At 36.7% G+C, this 21,131-nt stretch overlaps 1 protein-coding gene and 1 pseudogene across 1 annotated transcript; one reads left to right on the top strand and one right to left on the bottom strand.

The window, feature by feature from the left end:
* Window positions 1-1,838: 1,838 nt before the first annotated feature.
* Window positions 1,839-3,391, bottom strand: LOC114683259 (annotated as a pseudogene).
* A 14,625-nt stretch (window positions 3,392-18,016) lies between these two features.
* Window positions 18,017-20,827, top strand: LOC114683258 (melanoma-associated antigen B4-like). Its single transcript, XM_028857472.2, has 3 exons — window positions 18,017-18,100; window positions 19,107-19,175; window positions 19,275-20,827. Exon 3 carries the CDS (start codon window positions 19,335-19,337, stop codon window positions 20,367-20,369), a length of 1,035 nt encoding a protein of 344 aa, XP_028713305.1. The 5' UTR covers window positions 18,017-18,100; window positions 19,107-19,175; window positions 19,275-19,334; the 3' UTR covers window positions 20,370-20,827.
* The last annotated feature ends 304 nt before the right edge of the window (window positions 20,828-21,131 follow it).

Genomic DNA, 21,131 nt, shown 5'->3' with positions numbered 1-21,131 from the left:
AGTCCTTGAAATCCTGGGTAAGATAGAAAATTAAATGATTTTTCCATTTGAGTCTTCCAGTGAGGACAGTCAAAGAAAAAAAAAATATATATATATAGTTGTTGTTGTTTTTGAGACAAGCTTTCTTTGTGCAATTTTGGTGCCTGTCCTGGATCTCGCTCTGTAGACCAGGCTGGCCTCAAACTCACAGAGATCTGCCTGGCTCTGCCTCCCGAGTGCTGGGATTAAAGGCATGCACCACCACTGCCCAGCTCAAGAAACTATATTATAAATAATGATAAACATAAATAGCATCAGGAACCAAGGCAGAGGAGACAGGAAATCTCAAAAACATGGAAAAGCAGAAAGGCAGACTAGAGAGAAGCAGAAAGTAGGCCATAATTAGAATGCAAGCTCCCGGTGAAGAAGGGGACTACAAGATCTTGTGTATGAAAACCTACAGAGGGTCCGTAAAACCTGAGAACCCTCTTGTCAAGATGTTTGTGTGGAAGGCTGACATAAATCAACGCATTGAGATGGGAAGTCACTGGTATAAACCTACTTAAGGGGTTATGCAACAGGGCATTTTTGTTGTAAAGTATATTGCTGTGCTGGCCTATATCATCTGTGGTAAAGAGCCTGCCCACCTTTAGATTTAGTTGGGGTAAGGCTTTATAGCCTAGAGCCAAAGTTCAACAGATGGGTTTGTTTGTTTTGATTTATTTATTTAACTATTTACTTATTTCACTAAAATTCTCACATGGAAGAGTAAAACAAAGTGATTCTTTTACTCTCCTAGCTCTCCAACACATGTAAGAATAAGTCTTGATGATGACATTTAGTATGCCAAGGAGTGCACAGACTGGGAGTCTCTGCAGTTAGTTCAACAATGTCTAACTCAATAGTTCAAATCTCATTGGCACCAGCAGTAGTTACTAGTGGTCATGGAAGTTAAGTATTCTGAATTAATGCTACTTTGTCACTAATATCACTATTTGGTTGAGCCTGAGTCTTAGCCTGCATACTTGTTTAGTAGGAACCTACAGAAATTGTATTAGACTCATCTGATGTTCCATTATCTTTCATTGTTTCACACCAGTAGAACCTGGAAAGAAATTTCTAAATTCAAATCACTAGGAAGCAAAATTTTGTCATTTAATCCTTATCATTCTTCTTTCTTCCTTCCTTTTTTACTGTTTTATAACCTACATTTTCTGTATTTAGTTTTTATTTCATTTATTTCTCTTTTTTCAGGAATTTAAGAAATATCTTTATTTAAAAACATAAAACATTATTTTTTGTCATGGACATTGACAGCAGTAAACATTTGTATATTGTCAATTGAAACCACTAATTGATGGTTATAGTGACTAGTCAGCATTTTCTTTAGTCATTTTCTTTAGGTGACTTCTCTGAAGTCACTGGTGAGGAATCTGGCATGAGCTTCTTGTCTCAATTAAATGATAAGGGCACAACACTATTCTTGGTGTTAGAACATGCCACCCCCATACCCTTCCCACTCCACACATTGCTTCCATACCATGGACCGTCTCTTCTGTAGGATTTCCTGTCACTATAGCTTCCACTGTACTTATCAATTAGGCTGCCCCAGCAGCATCTAGTAAGGCAGTTCTTCCAAACATTGTGGGATTGATGATTTCCCCTTCCACCATGTGCACAAAATACCTGAGTGCAGCATCATAACCAACTTCTGAGGTATTCTGCAGAATTTTCTGAACTATCAAAGATCTTGCATTCTTGGCAATAGTCACTGCAAGAAATCTGAGTGCACTTTGAATAATTTCTATACCTACTTTCTGATCTTCATTGGCAGGCTTTAATGAATACAAGGCTGGGATTCACCAAAGCAGACAATCCCCTTCTAGAACAATGCCTTCTTTCAGGGCTACTCTTGTAGAATTAGGGAATTTGTAACTCTGTATTCTCTTTCACTTCAACATCACTTGTCTCTCCAACCTTAAGCACAGCTGCTCCTTTGGAAGGTTTAGGCAGTTTCTCATGCAGCTTTTCATTTTCATATTTCCTAGTTGTCATGTTTACCTGGTCAGTGATTGCTTGAATATGTTTTTCAATTTCAATTTCCTTTCAAAAGCATGGCATTATCTTTGCTGATGCTGTTGATCTCTCATACTTTTGCTAAGTCATGAGCTTGAACATCTTCAGTATTTAGATTCAACCCCTTTTCTCCAACTACAGCACCATCAATAGCAATAGCCATATCTTTCTGCTGCTTTTTATTGTCCCCAAGCCCTGGAGCTTTGACTGATATAACATGAAGACCAACTTTTAGCCTATTCAAAACCAATGGACTTAGATTCTCCATAAACAGTTTCAGTGATTATTTCCAAGGGCTTCCAGTGAGGTCTGGCAATTTTGAAAGTAGGTACAATGGACTGAACACTAGAATTTTTCTTTTCACTCTACAAAACATAGGCATCACATTTTTGACTTTTTGGTGTGTTAATGAGATATGCAGAAATATCTATCAAACTTCATTCCTTCAATCCTTTATAATTCATTGTTCAGGGATTTTCCATACTTCACTGTGGTGATAGATACCCTTTCTTCCAACCTTTTTTTACTGAATCAGAAATGCAATGCCTTTGTCTCCACTTACAGAACTCTTAGCAAGCTGAGCAATTTCTTTAGGGATTGTCATGGGTTCAGACTGTTTTAGAACTTCAGCAATTACAGTAACCACAGCCAACATCACACTTCTCCCATTCCCACCAGGTTAGCACCTTTGCTGATCTACTCAAAGCCATCCTTGGCAATAGAACATGATGGAACAGTAGCAGAGGTGGGGCCATGAAAGTCCTCTTCATTTTATTTACTGGCCACATCTTTAACCAGTTTAATTCTCCAATTCTGATATTTATCTTTTAAATCTTTCTTTCTTTCTTTTTCTTTCTTTCTTTCTTTCTTTCTTTCTTTCTTTCTTTCTTTCTTTCTTTCTTTCTTTCTTTCTTTCTTTCTTTCTTTCTTTCTTTCTTTCTTTCTTTCTTGGTTTTTCGATACAGGGCACTCTGTAGACCAGGCTGGCCTCGAACTCACAGAGATCCACCTGCCTCTGCTTTCCGAGGGCTGGGATTAAAAGCATGTGCCACCACCGCCCCACAGTTGGTTTTTTCAACAGTCACCTCATCTTTCATTACTTTGGGGGTTTCACCAACTCTGTTCAATAATCACTGTTCTTCTCTTAGGTCCCATTCTAACAGCTACATCTGTCTACACCTTGAAGTACTAAGGCTCAGGCATCCATACCAAATTTAACATCTTTGACATAGGCAGGAGTGAGATGAGGATCCAGGGCCCAGGGCACTGGTCTTATGTAGCAAAACACTGTTTGGTAATTGAAGTATTTTGAGAGTTGTGGGTGGGTGGTGGGCATGTAAACTCAGAGAGGCAGGCCATGACCTGTTATTGAGGGGGGTCATTTGTTTCCTTTTGATACAGTGTTTGCTATATAATCCAGGTTGACCTCTAATTCACAATTACAATGCTTCCATTTTAGGTCTGCAGTACTGCAATAGAAAGAAATAAACAAAGCAAAGAGATTGTAAAAAAAACAAAAAACCAAAAAACAGACTTATATTCTGATGATGGTAATTCCCCCCCCCCCTCTTTCCTCCTCTTCTTTTGTTTATCTAGGCAGGACTTCTCTGTGTATCTTTGGCTGTCCTGGAAATTATTCTGTAGATCAGTCTGGCTTCAAGCTCACAAAGCTCTGCCTGCTTCTGCCTACCCACTGGTGTGTGCTACTCTGCCTGGCTGACATTTTTTTTCTTGTTTTAAATTTATTTTGTTCATTTTTATTTTTTCTCTTTGACATGCTGTTTGTTATATAACCCAGGTTGGCTTCTATTCACAATTTACCTGTCTCTGTTTTTGATCTTCTCAGATTACAAACAATATTTCTTAGAATTAAAACTTCAATAATTCAAGGAAAAAATTCAGTTGCAAACCTCAACAGAATTGTAAATGGAACAGAAGGAAGACTACCAGGATTAAATATAATGTTGATGAATTCTATCCTGACAGTAAATCTGAAAATAAATATGAATTATGCCTAGAATAAGAATGGCATTTGACATAACATTAAGAGATCAATCTTAAGAACAACGTAGTTAGTTGGAGGTGTACATGGATTATACTGAAAGTATAGAAAACCTATTAAGACAAATAATTGGAAAAAATCAAATTCTGAGAAAGGTATGAACATCAAGGTACTGAAACCATTTAGAATGCAAATAGACAAAACCAGAAAGTATTTCTCCACATCACATTTCATTTAAACTACCAAGATTGAGGAAAACAGATTGTTGATAGCTGTCAGAGTGACATGTCAATTCAGCTATGAAAGGAAACCATGATAACTTTTGATTTCCAGGCAAAAACTATAAAACCTTGGGAAACTTTGGAGTGGTGTTTCTAGGTACTAAAAGAATATAACTGCCAACCTGGCTTATTATTTCCTGAAAATTTAGTACTCAAAAATCAAATGAAAAATAATAATCTTCCAAGATAAGCATAAGCTAAGGCAATTCACGACCACTAGACGAACATTACAGAAGATATTTAGAGGAAACTTATGCACAGACCAATGAGAAAGAACAAAACACACAACCATGAGAGCTCAAGAAAACACAAACCTTATTTGAAGATTAGATAGAGAAGTGAATTAAGAAACATTCAATCACTTTTTAATAACTATTAAATTTCTAATAATAATGACAGAATACAGTATATTTGAAACCAATATGACAGTTCTCAGAAAACTGGGACTCAGTCTTCCATAAGGCCCAGCATACCACTCTTGGGACTATACCCAAAGGCTGTTTAATCCATACCAAAAGTCACTTGCTCAACTGTGTTCATAGCAACTTTATTTGTAATAGCCAGAACATGGAAACAATCTAGGTGTCTCTTAATCGAGTAATGGATAAAGTAAATGTGGTACATTTACACAATGGGGTATTACTCATTGTTACAAACAATGATATCATGAAATTTGAAGCCAAATGGATGGAACTAGAAAAAATCAACCTGAATGAGGTAACCCAGACTCAGAAAGACAAACATGGTATACACTTACTTATAAGTGGATATTAGCTATAAAGTAAAAGATAATCATACTACAATCCACAGACCCAGAGAAGCTAAGTAACAAGGAAGGCTCAAGAAGGAACACATGGATCTCATTGTGAAGGGGAAATAAAAGAGATTTTGTGAGTGAACTGAGGGTGGGTGGGGATAGGAACATGAGCAATCAGCCTGAAGGGGTGGAGGGTAAAGGAGGGGAGAGTACTAAAAAAGAATACTGGAAGTGGGGGGCATCTCATTGTCAGGTAAAAACCTGGTTCAAGGGAATCTCTTAGTAATCTCAAAGGAAGACTCTAGCTTAGATCCCTAGTAGTCTGAACTAGCCATCTCCTATAACCAGATTAGTGTCTAGCCCAATTGTCATCAGAGAGGCTTCACTCAGCAACTGATGGAAACAGATGCAAAGACCTACAGCCAAACATTAAGTGGAGTTCAGAGAATCCTTCAGAAAAGGAGAAGAACTTATTGTAGAAGCCAGAGGGGTCAAAGATACGACAATAAAATCCACAGAATTAACTATTCTGGGTTCATAGGTGCTCACAGAGACTGAACTGACAACCAGGGAGCCTGCATTGGACTGACCAAGGCATTTTGCTTATATGTTACAATTGTGTAGCTTGGTCTTTGTGTGGGAATCCTATGGGAGCAGCAGTTGTCTTTGACTCTTTCCCTGGCTTTTGGGACCCTATGCCTAATATTGAGTCCTGTAGCTGGAGTTTTCTCCAGTCCTGCCTGGTCTACAGTCAGGACAAATCTCTCTCACCCGCCAGTCCCACAGCTCCTCAGACCCAACCGAGTAAACACATAGAGACTTATATTGCTTACAAACTGTATGGCTTAATGGCTCAGGCTTCTAGCTATCCAGTTCTTACATCTTAAATGAATCCATTTCTATAAATCTATACTTTGCCACGTGACTCGTGGCTTACCGGCATCTTCACATGCTGCTTGTCATGGTGACGGCTGGCAGTGTCTCTCCTGCCTTCCTGTTCCCTCCATTCTCCTCTGTTAGTCTGCCTATACTTCCTGCCTGGCCACTGGCCAATCAGTGTTTTATTTATTGACCAATCAGAGCAATTTAACATACAGACCATCCCACAGGGGAGTCCCCTTTCCCAGTCTTACTGCAACTTGATATGCCTTGTTTTGTTGATATCCATGGCAGGCCTGTCTTTTCCTGAATGGAAATGGAGGAGTGGATTGGGGGTGGTAACAGAGGTGTGGGGAGTGAGAGGAAAGGAGGGAGGGAAACTATGACCAGGATATAAAATATATAAATAGATTAATACATAAATAAATACATGTAGGGATAGTTGTCTGTGCTTCATCCCTGAAGCACCACCTCTAGTAGGCAGCAGATAACTGCTAGGTACCTGCCCCTGCCTGGGGTGTGGGCAAGAGTGGGACCTCTTAAGACCTCAGGTGCTTATGTGCTAGCTCTCTCTTGGCTACCTCATGATCCTGGATGCTGGATGCTGGTCTGCAGACCAAGTCGGAGTTCTCCTGAGAACCGTATTGGACTGTGCCTCACCTCTCCTGGATCCCATAACCCGCCTCTTTGCTTGCTGTAAGTTTATCCAAAATAAACCTCTTTTGACTAACAGATAAACTACGTGGAATTGCCTCACTAATTTCCACTACAAATACAAAATAAATAAAAGAAAAAGAAAACACAGGTGGAAAAAACAAAAATTAGTAGATTATTTGAAATAACCCTGAGGGTCAGCAGTGTTAATTCTCCCATCCAAGGACACATAGTGACTGACTAGCAAGAAGGCCATAGTTTCTTCAAGAAACTTACCTTATCTACAAAGTCGTATAAAGATCAAGAATAGGAAAATGGAAAAAGTATATTCAAATAAATGGAATCAGAAAGAGAGCCGAACTATCTATATTATTGCCTGACAAAAAGCAGAATTCCAAATCAAATTTAATAAAAAAAAATGTAGTCAGAATAAATAAAGGTGTTTACAAATAAAGGTGACAATTTACCAAAAGGACACAATGGTTTTAAATATATCAGGACTGAATGTTGGTGTATTCAATTTTATAAAAGTAATACTATTCTTCATAAAGGGGCATATAGGTCCCAATACAAAACTTGAGGCTCATGTCAACATGTAATTTTCATCAACAGGTAGGCCATCCAGAGATAGACTCAGAAAAGAAACATCAAAATTTAGCTGTGCTAGAGATCAATCAGATTCAACAAATTCCATTGTAAAGCTACTGAAAATATATTTTTTTCTCAACAACTCATGTAACTTTCTCTAGAGCAGAATATAAAACTTTTTTTATTATTTTATTGCTTGAGAACTGCATGCATGCATATTCTGTACAGCAAAGGGCACTATCATTTGAATGAAATGGCAGCCCAGAGAATAGGAAAAATCCTTACAACTACATTTTTGACAGAAGGCTTGTGTCTAGGATATATAAAGAATTAAAAACGCTGAACACCAAGAAAATAAGCAACATGATTATGTTTTAGGCACAGATATAAACAGAGTTATGATTAAAAGGAACACAAATAAAAAACTGATAAAAGTATTTTTATGTTCAACATCCTTGGCCATCAGGGAAACAAATTAAAACTACTTTGAGATTACATCTTACCCTAGTCAGTATGGCTAAGATAAAACAACAATAACAACAAAACAAACAAAACAAAAAAAAACAAGTGCTGGCATGGATATAAGGAAAGGTAAACAAATTAACTGTTAGTTCAATGCAAACTGGTTCAGCTATTATGGGAATCAGTGTGAAGTTTCATCAAAAAGCTAGAAATAGCTCTATCACTCCTGGACATGTTCCCAAAGAACTCTATATCCTACTACAGAGATTCTTGCTTATCCATACTTGCTGCTCTGTTTACAATAACCAGGAAATCGAAACAGCCAATATGTCCATCAACTGATGAATGGATAATGACTATGTGAAATTGTCTTAGTTTGATGTTGAGTGAAAAACGTCATAATCAAAAGCAACTTGGGAAGGAAGCTAGCAGAAGCTAGAAAAAGAGCTCAAGCAGGAACCTGGAGGCAGGAACTCAGACAGAGACCATGAAGAAATACTGTTTACTGTCATGTTTCCTCACTCATGTTTAGATGCCTGTGTTATACATCTCAGGTCCACCTACCTGTGGATGGAACTGACTACAATGGATGTTTGGGCCTTCCTTCTTCAATTTGCAATCAAGAAAATGCCTCCTCAGGCCCAATCAAATAGGGGCAATTCCCCAAACCAAGGCTCCTCACTGTCAGGTGTTGTGTGATAAAAATTTCTTAGATACAGAAAACACACACACACACACACACACACACACACACACACACACACACACACACACCAAAGCAAACATCTCCATGTCTGTTCACAAAAGGTACCCATGATATACTAAAGCAACAATTTCAGTAATATACAGTTTAATGAATAAGTGAATTTTTGCTGAGTCTAACAGACATATGGGAGAGATGTTACTTAGAATCAGGAATGACTTAAAAGCAGCTATCTCACCATAAGAAACTCCAAATATACATGGGTGAAGATTCAGAAATGCTGCAACACTGAAGTTCCCTGCAAAGCTCATAGGCAACTTGACAGTCTTAATATCTGTTCCCTTTGCAGATTGGCTGATCAGAATCTCCTCCACCAGCCTTCCATTATATACTGCTGGGGAGATGCCCTCAAGAAATTTCTAAGTTTTCTTCTCCTAAACTTGTAACATTTTAAAAATTTTCCCTCTGAGTCTCATGGGTCTTATCCTCCCTCCTGTAGAAAAATGTTTCATTTCAGAGGGACTGAATGAAAATGCCACATAACACAAGTTATGTCAAGTAGATAACCAAGATTATCTATCACGGGCACATCATATTATTAGCCAAATATTATTCAGGTAAAAAGAAGAGTATGTGTAATTTCTAAAAAGTGGAGTAGTTGGCTAACAAAAACAACAACAAAACGAACTCCATGGTTTGTTTTGTTTTGGTGGGTTTTTTGTTTCATTTTGTTTTGACATTTTTGTCTTGTTTTTGTTTTTATTTTTATATTTTTGTTTTTTTATGTTTGTTGTTTCAGAGAGACAAACAAAACATGAAGTTAGGTAGGTAGGGAGATGCAGGAGATCTGGGAGGAATTGAGAGAAGGGAAACATAATCAAAATATATTCTGTGAAAAAAAATAATAAGGAAAATTGCAATAAAAGGCAAAATGGATGAAGAGACAGGGAACAACAAATGATGAAGCCTGGAAAACTAGCCTGGGAAAAGAGAGAGTTGTGTTTTGAAACTATTTGGAAATAATGGATTCACCAAGAATGATTTTCAGTCTTTTGGAAAACAAGGTGGAACATATGTGTCCCATACTTCAATAATGAGCCACAACTGTGTATTTACTAGGGAACTTGGTAGTCGTGCCTGTTAGCAATCATGGTAAGCCCTATGAACTGCCAAAACAAATTTCTCATAATTGGGCATAGACTCCCTCAGATAAGGTTGGAATAAACATCACAGTCACCTAGGCATAGCAGATGGCCAACTAAGAATATGGAAAATGTTCACTAGAGTCTTGTGCTTCAGAAGTAGAAAAAGGCAATATTGAACATTTCCAGGACAATATACAGAGTTCTGGGAACACATGGCATCAAGATTCCTGTAAATGAATATCATTTTTATTGCATTTTCTTGGGCAAATCAGAAATTTAACAATATTCTTTACTGACTGAGTTTTTCATAAACTATATTTTGAACTTTTATTTTAAGAAATTATCTTGCTATTTTGAAAACAAAATGAATTAAATAAATTAAAAATATTTAACAATCTAAATGACTTAGGATTTTATTAACATTCAAACAAATTGGGAAGGTGAATAGACATGCCCCCACCACTCTAGCTTTCTAAGACAAGGAAGTAAAATGTCAAGTAGCATAAATTCCTCACTTCCTTACCTGGGGTGAAAAACTTTTAAAAGTTCCTCATGAAGTAGTCAGTTGACAAAGACTCACCAAGATATTGAAGCATAATCATAGGTTAGAGAATGATTCTCCTCACCTTACATTATACCACCATATCCAGAGGGCTCCTGTGTAATAACGCAGAAATATTAAGGACAAAATTACATATTTCAGAAGAATAAGGGAGACAGAATGAAGGATAGCAGTGGAGGTTTCTGCTTGTAACACCCATGGATATACTAAACACATGAATCCTAGCTAGAAAAATATAAAATTTCACAATGCATACCTAATTAATTTAGTTCTTTATAACTAAGACATTATACTTCATTTTCAACAAGACAGTATAATGCTAAAAGACAAAAAGTCAAGAACTCATAAAATAGCGTGAGTATTAGGATCAGCCTCTAGTATGGAATACATTTAGGAATTATCAGAACAGGTAATTAAAATACCTATAGTTAATATCTTAAGAATTATATCAGAAAAAAATGGATAACATATGAACATGAATTGTAGTTTAAGCAGAAATATGAGAGAGAATCAAGCTGAATATATAAAATGTTTTTTAATAACCCACCAACTTAGAATTCTATAGCCACCAAATTTTCCTTTAACACGAAGAATGCAAAGTTTCTCTGTGATAAGCAAAATCTAACATGCTCTGCAACTGATAAACATGCTTTGTGAGAAATATTAAAAGAACTCATTCAGAAAGAAAAAATTATGTAAGTCAAAAACTTAGATTTATAAGAAAGCATAACTGTGCTGTAGAATAAATAAACATTAAAAACAAAATATTTTATTATGGTTTCTCAATAGATCTAGCTGATAAAAGTTAGCTTGAAATGATAATAACTGTATTCAGTTATATCTTATGATAATAAAAGAACATGAGAGAAATGTTATGAGAAAGAAGCAAAAGAGAATAATCTGCTAGAAGATATTTGCACCATCTATGGTGTATAACATGAAGTGTTATAATAGAGTTTCAAGGTGAACTTTGATTGTTTGAAAAGATTCACTTCAAAATCTAAGGAAATCAGTAACAAATATTTGAAAATGTATAATTTCTATGTTAAGAGAATAAACAGAAAAATAAAATTTTCTCAATTACTATAGAAAATATCAAAGCAAAACAGAAAGCCAAAAATGACAAAAAATACAAAACAAAAGGACACTTGCTATATATTAGTATAACTATCACAATAAAGATGCTAAAAGTTAGTGAACTAAACATACTATCTAAAAGCTGGAAGGTTTCATGATAGGTTATAAAAGCAAGTCTTGTCTAGAAAAAAATAACCTTAAATACAATGACTAAAACCATATTAAAGGTGAACCTGAGGGGAAAGTTCTAACATTTTAACAGAAATAAAAACAATGCCAAAACAGCCATATCTATTTCAGAAAAAGCAAAATTTTAGACAGAGGAAAATTATCAGAGATAGAGGACTATAATATAATACTGCAGGGATTAATTCTCCAAGAAAATATGACAATCATAGTTGTGTATAGACTCAATATTCCTGTGTTAAAAATAGTTCTAAAGGGGCTGGAGAGATGGCCTAGCAGTTAAGAGCACTGCATGGTCCTCCACAGCACCCAGGATTAATTAATTCCCAACACCCACATGACAGTTTACAACCATTTGTAACTCCAGTTCCAGGAAATCTTAAACCTTCTTTTAGCCTCTGCAGGTATCAGGGATGCATACGGTAAAAAGACATGCATGCAAGGAAGCCACTGAGACACACACACACACACACACACACACACACACACACACACACACACACAATTTTAATGAAAACAAAATAGATATAAAGACAAGTCCACTTGTGTAGTTAAATATTTCAACATTATCTTATGAGTCATTGACAAGCCAAAAGGCACGAGTCCTTCTACGTACTGCTTTCTCTGCCCCTCAGATATCTTAATGAATTTGCTTTCATTTATCTCAATCTACAATCTCTTTATACAATATTGATCATGATAGACCACATCTATAAGCTTACAAAGGATACATACACACAAAGAGCGAGTTCTTCCCCATTTAATAACACACCACTGACAAATTTGAAGGAACAGAAACCATACAATGTATTCTGTAAGGCCATAAAAAATTAATGTAGAAATTAACTACAGTTAATCATAAACCCTAAATATTTAGATGTTTTAGAACATGCTTCTAAAGAAAACACACATTAAAGGAGTCTTTAAAGAAAAACATTAAAAGTGCTTTGAGATAAATGAAATGAATGCAAATTCATCAAAATATCTGAGTGGCAGAGAAAGCAGTACTTAGTGGGAAATTCATAGCTGTGAATTTATGTGTTAAAAAAGAAATGGTATCTAATATAATCATGCAAAATTTCTACCATAGGTAATTATAATAAAAAGAAAATTTAAACAAATTAAAATGAACAAATGAAACTAAAATTTGATAGAGAAAACCAATAGAAACAAATTCTAACATTTTCAGAAGACTGGTGAAAGTTATAGACTTCAAGTCACATTAAGAAGGAAAAAATATAAGCTATGAAAATAAAAATACAAAGATAGGCCATAAATAATGATTGTATGGGCATTAAAAGTATATCGGAAATTTTATGTGGGCTTTTGGATTTGAACTCAGGTTTATAAAGCAAGCACTTTACTAACTGAGCTATCTTCTAAGTCTTAAAAGTCTACTGAAACAAGGAAAGTGAAAAGGTACCCAAGCTAACTGAAGGAAGGAATGGGAGAAGTAGGGGTCTAATTATGGAGAGTGGAGGGAGGTAAGTAGAAAATGAGGGGAGGGAGGAGAGTAAAAGAATGTTAGGAAAGCCTGAAAAAGACATAAGGAAACCTTCTTAGTTCAGATTTACATTGCTGTGATAAAACACTATGACCAAAAACAACTTGAAGAGGAAAAGGTTTTATTTTAGCTTACAGTTTCACATCTCAGATTATCACCCAGCAAAATCAGGGCAGAAACTCAAGACAGGAATGTGAAGGAAGGAACTGATGCAGATGTCATAGAAGAATGCTATTTATAGGCTTGTTCCTCAGGCCTTGCTCAGCCTGCTTTTGTATAGTACCTATGACCACAAGCCCAGACGTGGCACCTCCCACAGTGAGCAGAGTGATCCCACATCAATTATAAATGATGAAAATGTACCACAGGCTCATACCCCATTCTGGTGAAGGCATTTTCTCAATTGGCTCTCTCTCTTCCAAAACGAATCTAGCTTGCAACAGGGTTTATGCTTGGGGAGTAAACTATGGACCACTTGAACCCCAACAAGAAGTCTTCTTTTGAGTTGTTAGTCAGAGTTGTCCAAGAGAGTCCTAAAATATTGTAGGCTATTTCCTTGGTTGCCCCTCAGAGGTGGAAGGTAAGTCCTTATTGCTAAAGATAGCATGCCCTTGGGGGCACAGAGTCTAGAGGATTCAAGCTGTATTGGGCAAAGCCTCCTCTCTGATGGCTAACTTTCATGGTGTGAGAAGCAACTATGCAAGTTTCCAAAGGAGAAAAAATAACTATAGGCAAGTAAGGAATGCTGAAAGCAGGAGAAATAGTCCTCCCCTGGGAAGAGTACACTGATTGGTTGTCCAATACCAAATGATTAGCCATGAAAACATATACATACAAACAACATTATATAAACTGAGAAACTTATATTTATATATTTAGAAATATATACAAACACATAAGTAACAACAACAGAAAGGAACTCATGCATTTGAAAGAGAGCAAGGTGGAGGGATATATATATATATATATATATATATATATATATATATATATATATATATATATATATATATATATATTAGAGAGTTTGGAGGGAGGAAAGGGAAGAGTAAATGATGCAATTATATTCTAATCTCAAAAAGTCATTAAGACATGAAAAGACATGAAAAATCCTAAATGAATACAGCAAAGTGAAATAGCCTATCTGAAAAAGATAACTTGCTGTGGTTCCAACTTTATACAGTTATAAAAAAGACAAAATCATGGAAATCATTTTAAAAGCTTTTAATGAAGAGATTCATAATTAGTCAATGCTAAGAACAAGGGGTTATAGGGTACTCAATACTAAATGGAACAGCTGCATTACCTCTCTAACAAGGCTTGGGGAACATTACAGAAGTGGTTGTGGAAAGAGCTAGAGGATGGGGAGGAGTACCTTGAAATAATACCTTCTGGAGTTGACCTAGCTGTTTTACTTATGACCTTACTAAAAGCTATGGGTATGTTCAGAAGAACTGTACAAGATGGGTCTGTCAGCATTATACTAAAGATAAGAGAGGGGACTCATGAGGTTCCATCTCTATCAAGAAGCTTTTGGCAGTTAATGGCTGCTGGGGTATAGGAAGACATTTTTCCTTCAGTAATATAGACGCTATTAAGTTGACCATGACATTGGAAATAATTACACAACTTTGTCTATGCAAATAATCCTAATTAAGATAAGTGGGTTATAAAAACAGACAAAAGAGAGCAATAAGTTAGGGACAAGGGTACCAGAGGTGGAGAAGGAAATAAGAGAAGGAATTATGTGTGAATATGATAAAAAAACTTATATATATATATGTGTGTGTGTGTGTGTGTGAAAATGTCAAAGAATAAATAATTTTTAAAATATAAATAATTTCAAAAAAGATAAGGTGTTCAAGAAGAAGGAAATATAAATGATTAAGTTCAACACAAAAGACTTACTGTAGTAATATGATTCACATGATTCCGTATTGGCAGATGTACAAATATTTTATAAGAGTATATAATACTTAAAGTGAATCATAATGTGAATGCTGCTTAATAAAAATACATCAATATTAAGACATTTATAGTAACACATATAGCTCACTAATGCAAGATGTTAACCTCAAGAGATACAAGAGCAGATTAGATGTAGCAATTTCTAGCGAAAGAATATTTTGTTCAATTTCTTAAAATATGAAACTTCTCTAAAATAGCCTATGCATAAAATAAATCTCTTCTGAATTATCTATTTAGAGTGGAATTTGTTTTACTGGATCATACATAAACACATTCAGTAGGATAATATTTTTAATTTCTACAAAATAAAAAGACATATGTCACTAGTGGTTCAATTTCATCAAGTTTCTCTCCCATCATTAATAAACAAAATATAACACAGCAAACAAACACATGGATTATTATGAAACTTTTATATAATTCTGCTGTATTTCCTAGTGTTTGTATACATAATTATATTCTCAAAATATATTAATATATATCTCCATATTAAAACTAGTATAGAGCATTAATAATATATTCAATTTTTCAAATATTTAAGCTCCACTCAGTAACTTCATTAATATTACCTTTTATAAATGGCAATTATGGTGGTTATAGGAGCATTTGTTCCATTAAATATTTATAGCTCCGCATCACGCATGTACAACCAGCACTTAGGAGGAGGCTGAGGCAAAAAGACTGGAGTTGAAAGTCAATGTGAGATAAAAAGCAAGTCCCTGGGTGGCTAAGGCCATGTAGAGAGACTTTGTCTAAAAAAAAAAAAAAAAAAAAAAAAAAAAACTATAAAACATGTTTATAAGAAAAAAATTTACATATCCTCAAATTCAGGAAACTAGAGAATCAATATCAGACTAAACATAGAGAAACTGCTGATAAAAATAATGAAGATACAGCTAAAATTGAATGCCTACAAAATAGCACTAGGGAAATTTTGCAGTGGGTAGTTGTTATTAGAGACTCCTAATTGGTCAAATTATTGAGTACAAATAACTCTGAGTGTTCAGTTGTGAATGGGTCGTTTATCTATATTAAGTTTCCTCTACCTATGGCCTAGGGAAATTTATGAAAGAAGGGGCAGAAAGAGTGTAAGAGTTGGCAGACAGGAAGGAGAGATGAGTTCTGGACATGACATGGCTGTTGCACTTGTCAACTCATCCCATTTCTGGATACCTGCACAGTGCCAGCCAAAATTTCTGCATAGATGGGGAGGGGCCCATGAAATTCCATCCTTATTGAAGGAGCTATTTGCAATTGATGAGTGTTGAGAGAAAGTCACTCTCCTTTCTGGATGTGGCTACTTGTTGGTCATTTATGCCCCAGTATATGTCAACAAAGTCACATGCCTATGGGCAGTACTAACTGGATTAAATGTATTATTATTAACAATACATAAAAGAAGACATGAATTTGGGAGGGAGTTAGTTTGGGAAACAGTACAGAAAGTTGAAGGGAGGCTGGCTGGCTGTATATGACTAACATGCATTCTATACATGTATTAAACTTGCAAAGAATAAAAATATTGTTAAGATAATAATTTATATAAATAAATGTATACATATTCCAACTAAAAATGAAGTAATCAGAAAAAATGTTATAAGTAAACTAAAAAGACAAGAATCTTTTTGCACAAAAGATTTACTATCAATAATGGAATATTATAACTACATATTAACAATATGACAACATGATAAATGAAGGAAAATGATGAGTCTTCCCAAAGAATTTCTAGTAATAAACTGATAGGAATTTTTTTCTTTTTTTCTTCCATAATTTAATTTAATTTTACATATCAGTCATGAATTCCCCTGTCCTCCCTCCTCCTGCGCCCCCCAATCCACCCCCCATTCCCACCTCCTCCAGGGCAAGGACTCCCCTGGGGATTCAGCCCAGCCTGGTAGATTCAGTAGAGGGAGGTCCAGTCCCCCCCTCTTTTCACCAGGCTGAGCAAAGTGTCCCAGCATACGCCCTAGGTTCCAAAAAGCCACCTCATGCACTAAGGATATGTCCAGTCCCATTGCCTGGGGGCCTCCCAAACAGTTCAAACAAATCGACTGTCTCAATTAAACTGATAGGAATTTTAGAATTAAAAAAATTAATATCCTGTATTCCTTAAGATATAAATGAATAAAGGTAATGTCTGACAACATAGCAGCATAAAAGACAACACACCTAATGTATTTACAAAACATTGCCTATAAAGTGCAACTACTGATAAGAAACTTTTAAATGAACACAGTGCTTCTCATAAGAATACAGCTTCAAGATGAGGAAGGTCAGATAATTGGATTTATTATTCTATTCTCTGTACCATTTTTTAAATTTTGAGGATATTTTCATTGAAATATTTATTATATTACTCTAAACACATGAAGTAAATTTAAACGACCAATATAAATGAGTATAAAAGTCTACAGAGAAGTAAAAACTTCAACTGAAAGAGAGTCTCAAAGTGTGGTCCTAACCCAAAATACTATCAAAATGTGTATACATGTGTATGTGTAATTGAAAAAGAAGTTGTGAATTTTAGATGGAGCTGAAGAGGGGAGAAAATGATGTAAAACATATATGAAATTATAAAAAAACTAAAATAATTAAATTAAAAAAATATACCATGAAACACTATTTCAAAATAAATTCCTAATATTGAAAGTCATCCTGAGTTATACATCAAGTCTGATGCGATATTGGACTACATAGCTAGAAGCTGCCTCAAAATGAAAATAAAAATATAAAAACTAATATCTAATTTAAAAATTTGTAACAAGTAAACATTGTAGTGTGTTAGTGTTAACTCTGGGTTCTAGAAGCTCAGGAAGGATGAACAGGAGTTCCAGGCCAGCCTGGGCTATACAGCCATTCCCAGAAAGAAAGGAGAAAAAACTTTTTTGATGACTCAGGGCTCTATCCTCACAAGAAAATTGACCTCCTGGGGCCCTATCCATAATTTATGGTAAGGTGGTAGGCATGAATCTTAAGCTCAAAATTCCTTCATCTTCCTTCCAATTTCAGGACTGGAAATGAGGTCTTTAGTTCCCAACTCAGCTCATTCAAGAGGTATCCTAGCCCCTTGAAAAATCAACAGGAAAAAAGTCTGTTTTTCCCCACTATGAACTCTCCCCCTCCTCCTTGGAACAATGGAACTGACCACCCTAGGTGTTCTATTCCAAGAACTAGAAAAGAATGTGGGGGTCGGCAGGAAGAAGATGACTCTGACTTCTGCTTCCCCAGCCTGCGGGGACAAGGCTTTCGTCTGAGAAGTGTGGCCTCTGATCAAGTAAGAGAGTCATCTAAGTATTGTTATGTGCCTTGGGGGATAATCTGAATTAAAATGATGACAACCCTAAACCTCAGTGATTCCCCTCAAACTGTAATTCATCTTCCTGGAAAAGAGGTCATGCAGGTCCTACCCTACTCTTGTCTCTGGAGTTCTGGAACACAGTAGCTAGGACCAGCGGCCATTAACTTTACCAAGGCATCTCTCAGGGAATGGCGTCTCAGGTGCAAGGCTGGTTGATTCAGGCAGCAGAAAGAGAATTCTTGGAACTTGCTGTGTTACAAACAAGCTCATTGTTAAGATTAGGGAGATTTCATGTTCCATAACTGGTAGGGAAGGGGGCACACACCAGAACTCTGTATGATAGCATGAGTGGATCAGGGAAGCCCCACCCTCACCCCCCAAAATGATATATTACCTCCATTTGTTTCTGGTAGGATAGGGAGATGGTACTTTGTTGCTAGGGGCCTTGTCTGGTAAGGACTTTGTTCATTGTGGGAATCAGATTCTTGGTAACAGCAAGGGCTCTAGAATATCTCCTCTCATGCCAGCACTAGGAGTCCTGAGGTCCCTTGAACAAAGTGGTAGCAGCAAAATGCTCTTTGAATTTTTCTGTGTGCAACTATAGAAGTGTGTAGCATGAACTTCAGAGTAACAGTGACAAGTGGGTATTCAGACTTTACCAACCATGGATATATGGTTGGGAATGTAAACCATGAGCATTTTGACTCTTTTTTTTTTTTTTTTTTTTTTTTGGTTTTTCGAGACAGGGTTTCTCTGTGTAGCTTTGCGCCTTTCCTGGAACTCGCTTTGGAGACCAGGCTGGCCTCGAACTCATAGAGATCCGCCTGCCTCTGCCTCCCGAGTGCTGGGATTAAAGGCGTGCGCCACCACCGCCCGGCGCATTTTGACTCTTATTCAGGAAGAACAGCTTGTTTTCTCACTCTAGGAATCCTCAACTGGGCTATCATACAACAGTCTAACAAACTCTAATTTCTTTTGCAAGGTTCTTGGGAATCAAGCTGACCTACAGAACAGGAGTCCTGACCAAGCTGTACAAGAGAGCAGGAACACAGTATGTTGCCCTCCAGGAAAACAGAGACCTTCCTAAAAGCAAAGTATTCTTTACTTTGTGATGATATGGTGCTCACATGTTGTCATTGTATCCCTCCAGGTTCCTGCCTTGCCAGTTCTCCAACTATAGTCCTGACCTTTGTCTTTGACCCCTGCATTCATGCCTAGGGGCCACAAGAATAAGGGCCACTCCCGTTCCAAACAACGTCGTGGTAATCAGGCACCTGAGGAGAGCCAAGGTCTCCAGGGTGCTCAATCTGCTGTTCAGAGAGAATCAGCATGTCCTCCTGTTGGCCAAGCTAATTCCCCAAGCTCTTCTAATGCCCGTGCTTCTCAGGGAGCTGCATTTCCTGTCTTTCCTGATGCAGTTATGTCCTGCACAGGCTCTGATCTAGGTGCTGGGGTTCGTGATGTCTGTGCTGTTGGGGGAAGTCCACGTGCTTTCCAGGCAGAAGCCTTCACTCAGCCAATATGTCGAGATGCTCTTACCAAGAAGGCTAGCATGTTGGTAGAGTTCCTGCTAGAGAAGTTTAAGAAGAGTGAACAGTTTACAGATGCTGATATGCTGAAGGTGGTCAACAAGAAATACAAAACACAGTTTTCTGACATCCTCAGGAAATCTTCCTCCCGCATGGAAATGATCTTTGCAATGCAGTTGAAGAAAATCAATCCCAATAGTCAGTCCTATGCTATTGTCAGCAAGCTAGGTCTCTCCACTGCTGAAATTCTAAGTGGCAAGAGGGGGTTGCCAAAGATGGGTCTCCTGATGACCATCTTGGGCCTGATATTCACAAAAGGCAATTGTGCCACTGAGGAAGAGGTCTGGAAATTCCTGAGTGTGTTAGGAGTGTATGCAGGGAGGAAGCACTTGATCTTTGGGGAGCCCCGAAGGCTCATAACCAAAGATCTGGTTGAGCAAAATTACCTTGAGATCCGCAAGATGTCTGAGGGTAAATCCCCTAGATATTATTTCCTGTGGGGTTCCCGGGCCCATGTAGAAACCAGCAAAATGAAAGTCCTGGAAGTTTGGGCTAAGATCAATGACACCATTCCTAGCTTCTTCCCCACTCCATATGAAGAAGCTCTTAAAGATCAAATGGAGAGAGCACAGCCAGAATCTCCAGTCTTGGCTTGCACAGCTGTCATGGCCAGTGCTCATCCCAGGTGCATGTCCTGCAGCTCCTCTCACAAATAGCTGCAACTCACTTTCCATCTGAAAAGGAGTCAGCCTTCTATGTAGTGGGGGATTTATGGGTTACAGGAATAAAGCATATATTTTCTTTTCTTTTTTCTGTTATACAATGAGTAAATGATATGTGTAATTGCTTTGGTGAGTTGTAGATGTTCCATTAATGGAAAATTAATTTGTTTCACAGCCTTTGTTTCTTGATGTTATGCTTGACACATTTATTGATGCATTTCAATTTTACAACCAAAGAGTTTTGTTACTTTAAAAACCAACTGAAATTTTTCCATAAATTTCTTTTTAGTATTGGCTAAGGTAACATGAAATTGTAAAAGTGAGTCCCATGGAAATGTAGTGTCACACATTGGTGAAACAGATACCATGATAGATTCCTAATTGGATGTATGGTTTTGTCTGTTGTTTGTAATATCAATTGACACAAACTTGGATTTGATTACTTTACTCAATGTATGAACTAATAAATTATAAACTTCTGATTCACTCTTTCATTGTGTCATTATTATCTCCAATGCTTATTAGAGCATCTGTTCTTTGGACCCCCAAACCCAATTCAATCAGCACTCAAGAGGAATTTAGAGCCTAATCATAGCTACAAATAAGGGAGAGGGTAAGATATGACATGAAGACAAGTAAAAAGATAATATAAAGAACTAGAGATTTCAAACACCAGATTAATGTAAATTATTTGATGAAGTTAGTTTGGAACATTAGGAATTTCCATTTTCAGTGCACAAAACTTTCAGTGATGCA

Source organism: Peromyscus leucopus, chromosome X, assembly GCF_004664715.2.
Source record: "Peromyscus leucopus breed LL Stock chromosome X, UCI_PerLeu_2.1, whole genome shotgun sequence".
Taxonomy (NCBI): domain Eukaryota; kingdom Metazoa; phylum Chordata; class Mammalia; order Rodentia; family Cricetidae; genus Peromyscus; species Peromyscus leucopus.
This window is presented reverse-complemented; position numbering and strand designations above follow the sequence as displayed.

Coding starts and splice junctions, on each gene's coding strand:
- LOC114683258 (XM_028857472.2), top strand. CDS start 19,335: ATGCCTAGGGGCCACAAGAATAAGGGCCACTCCCGTTCCAAACAACGT.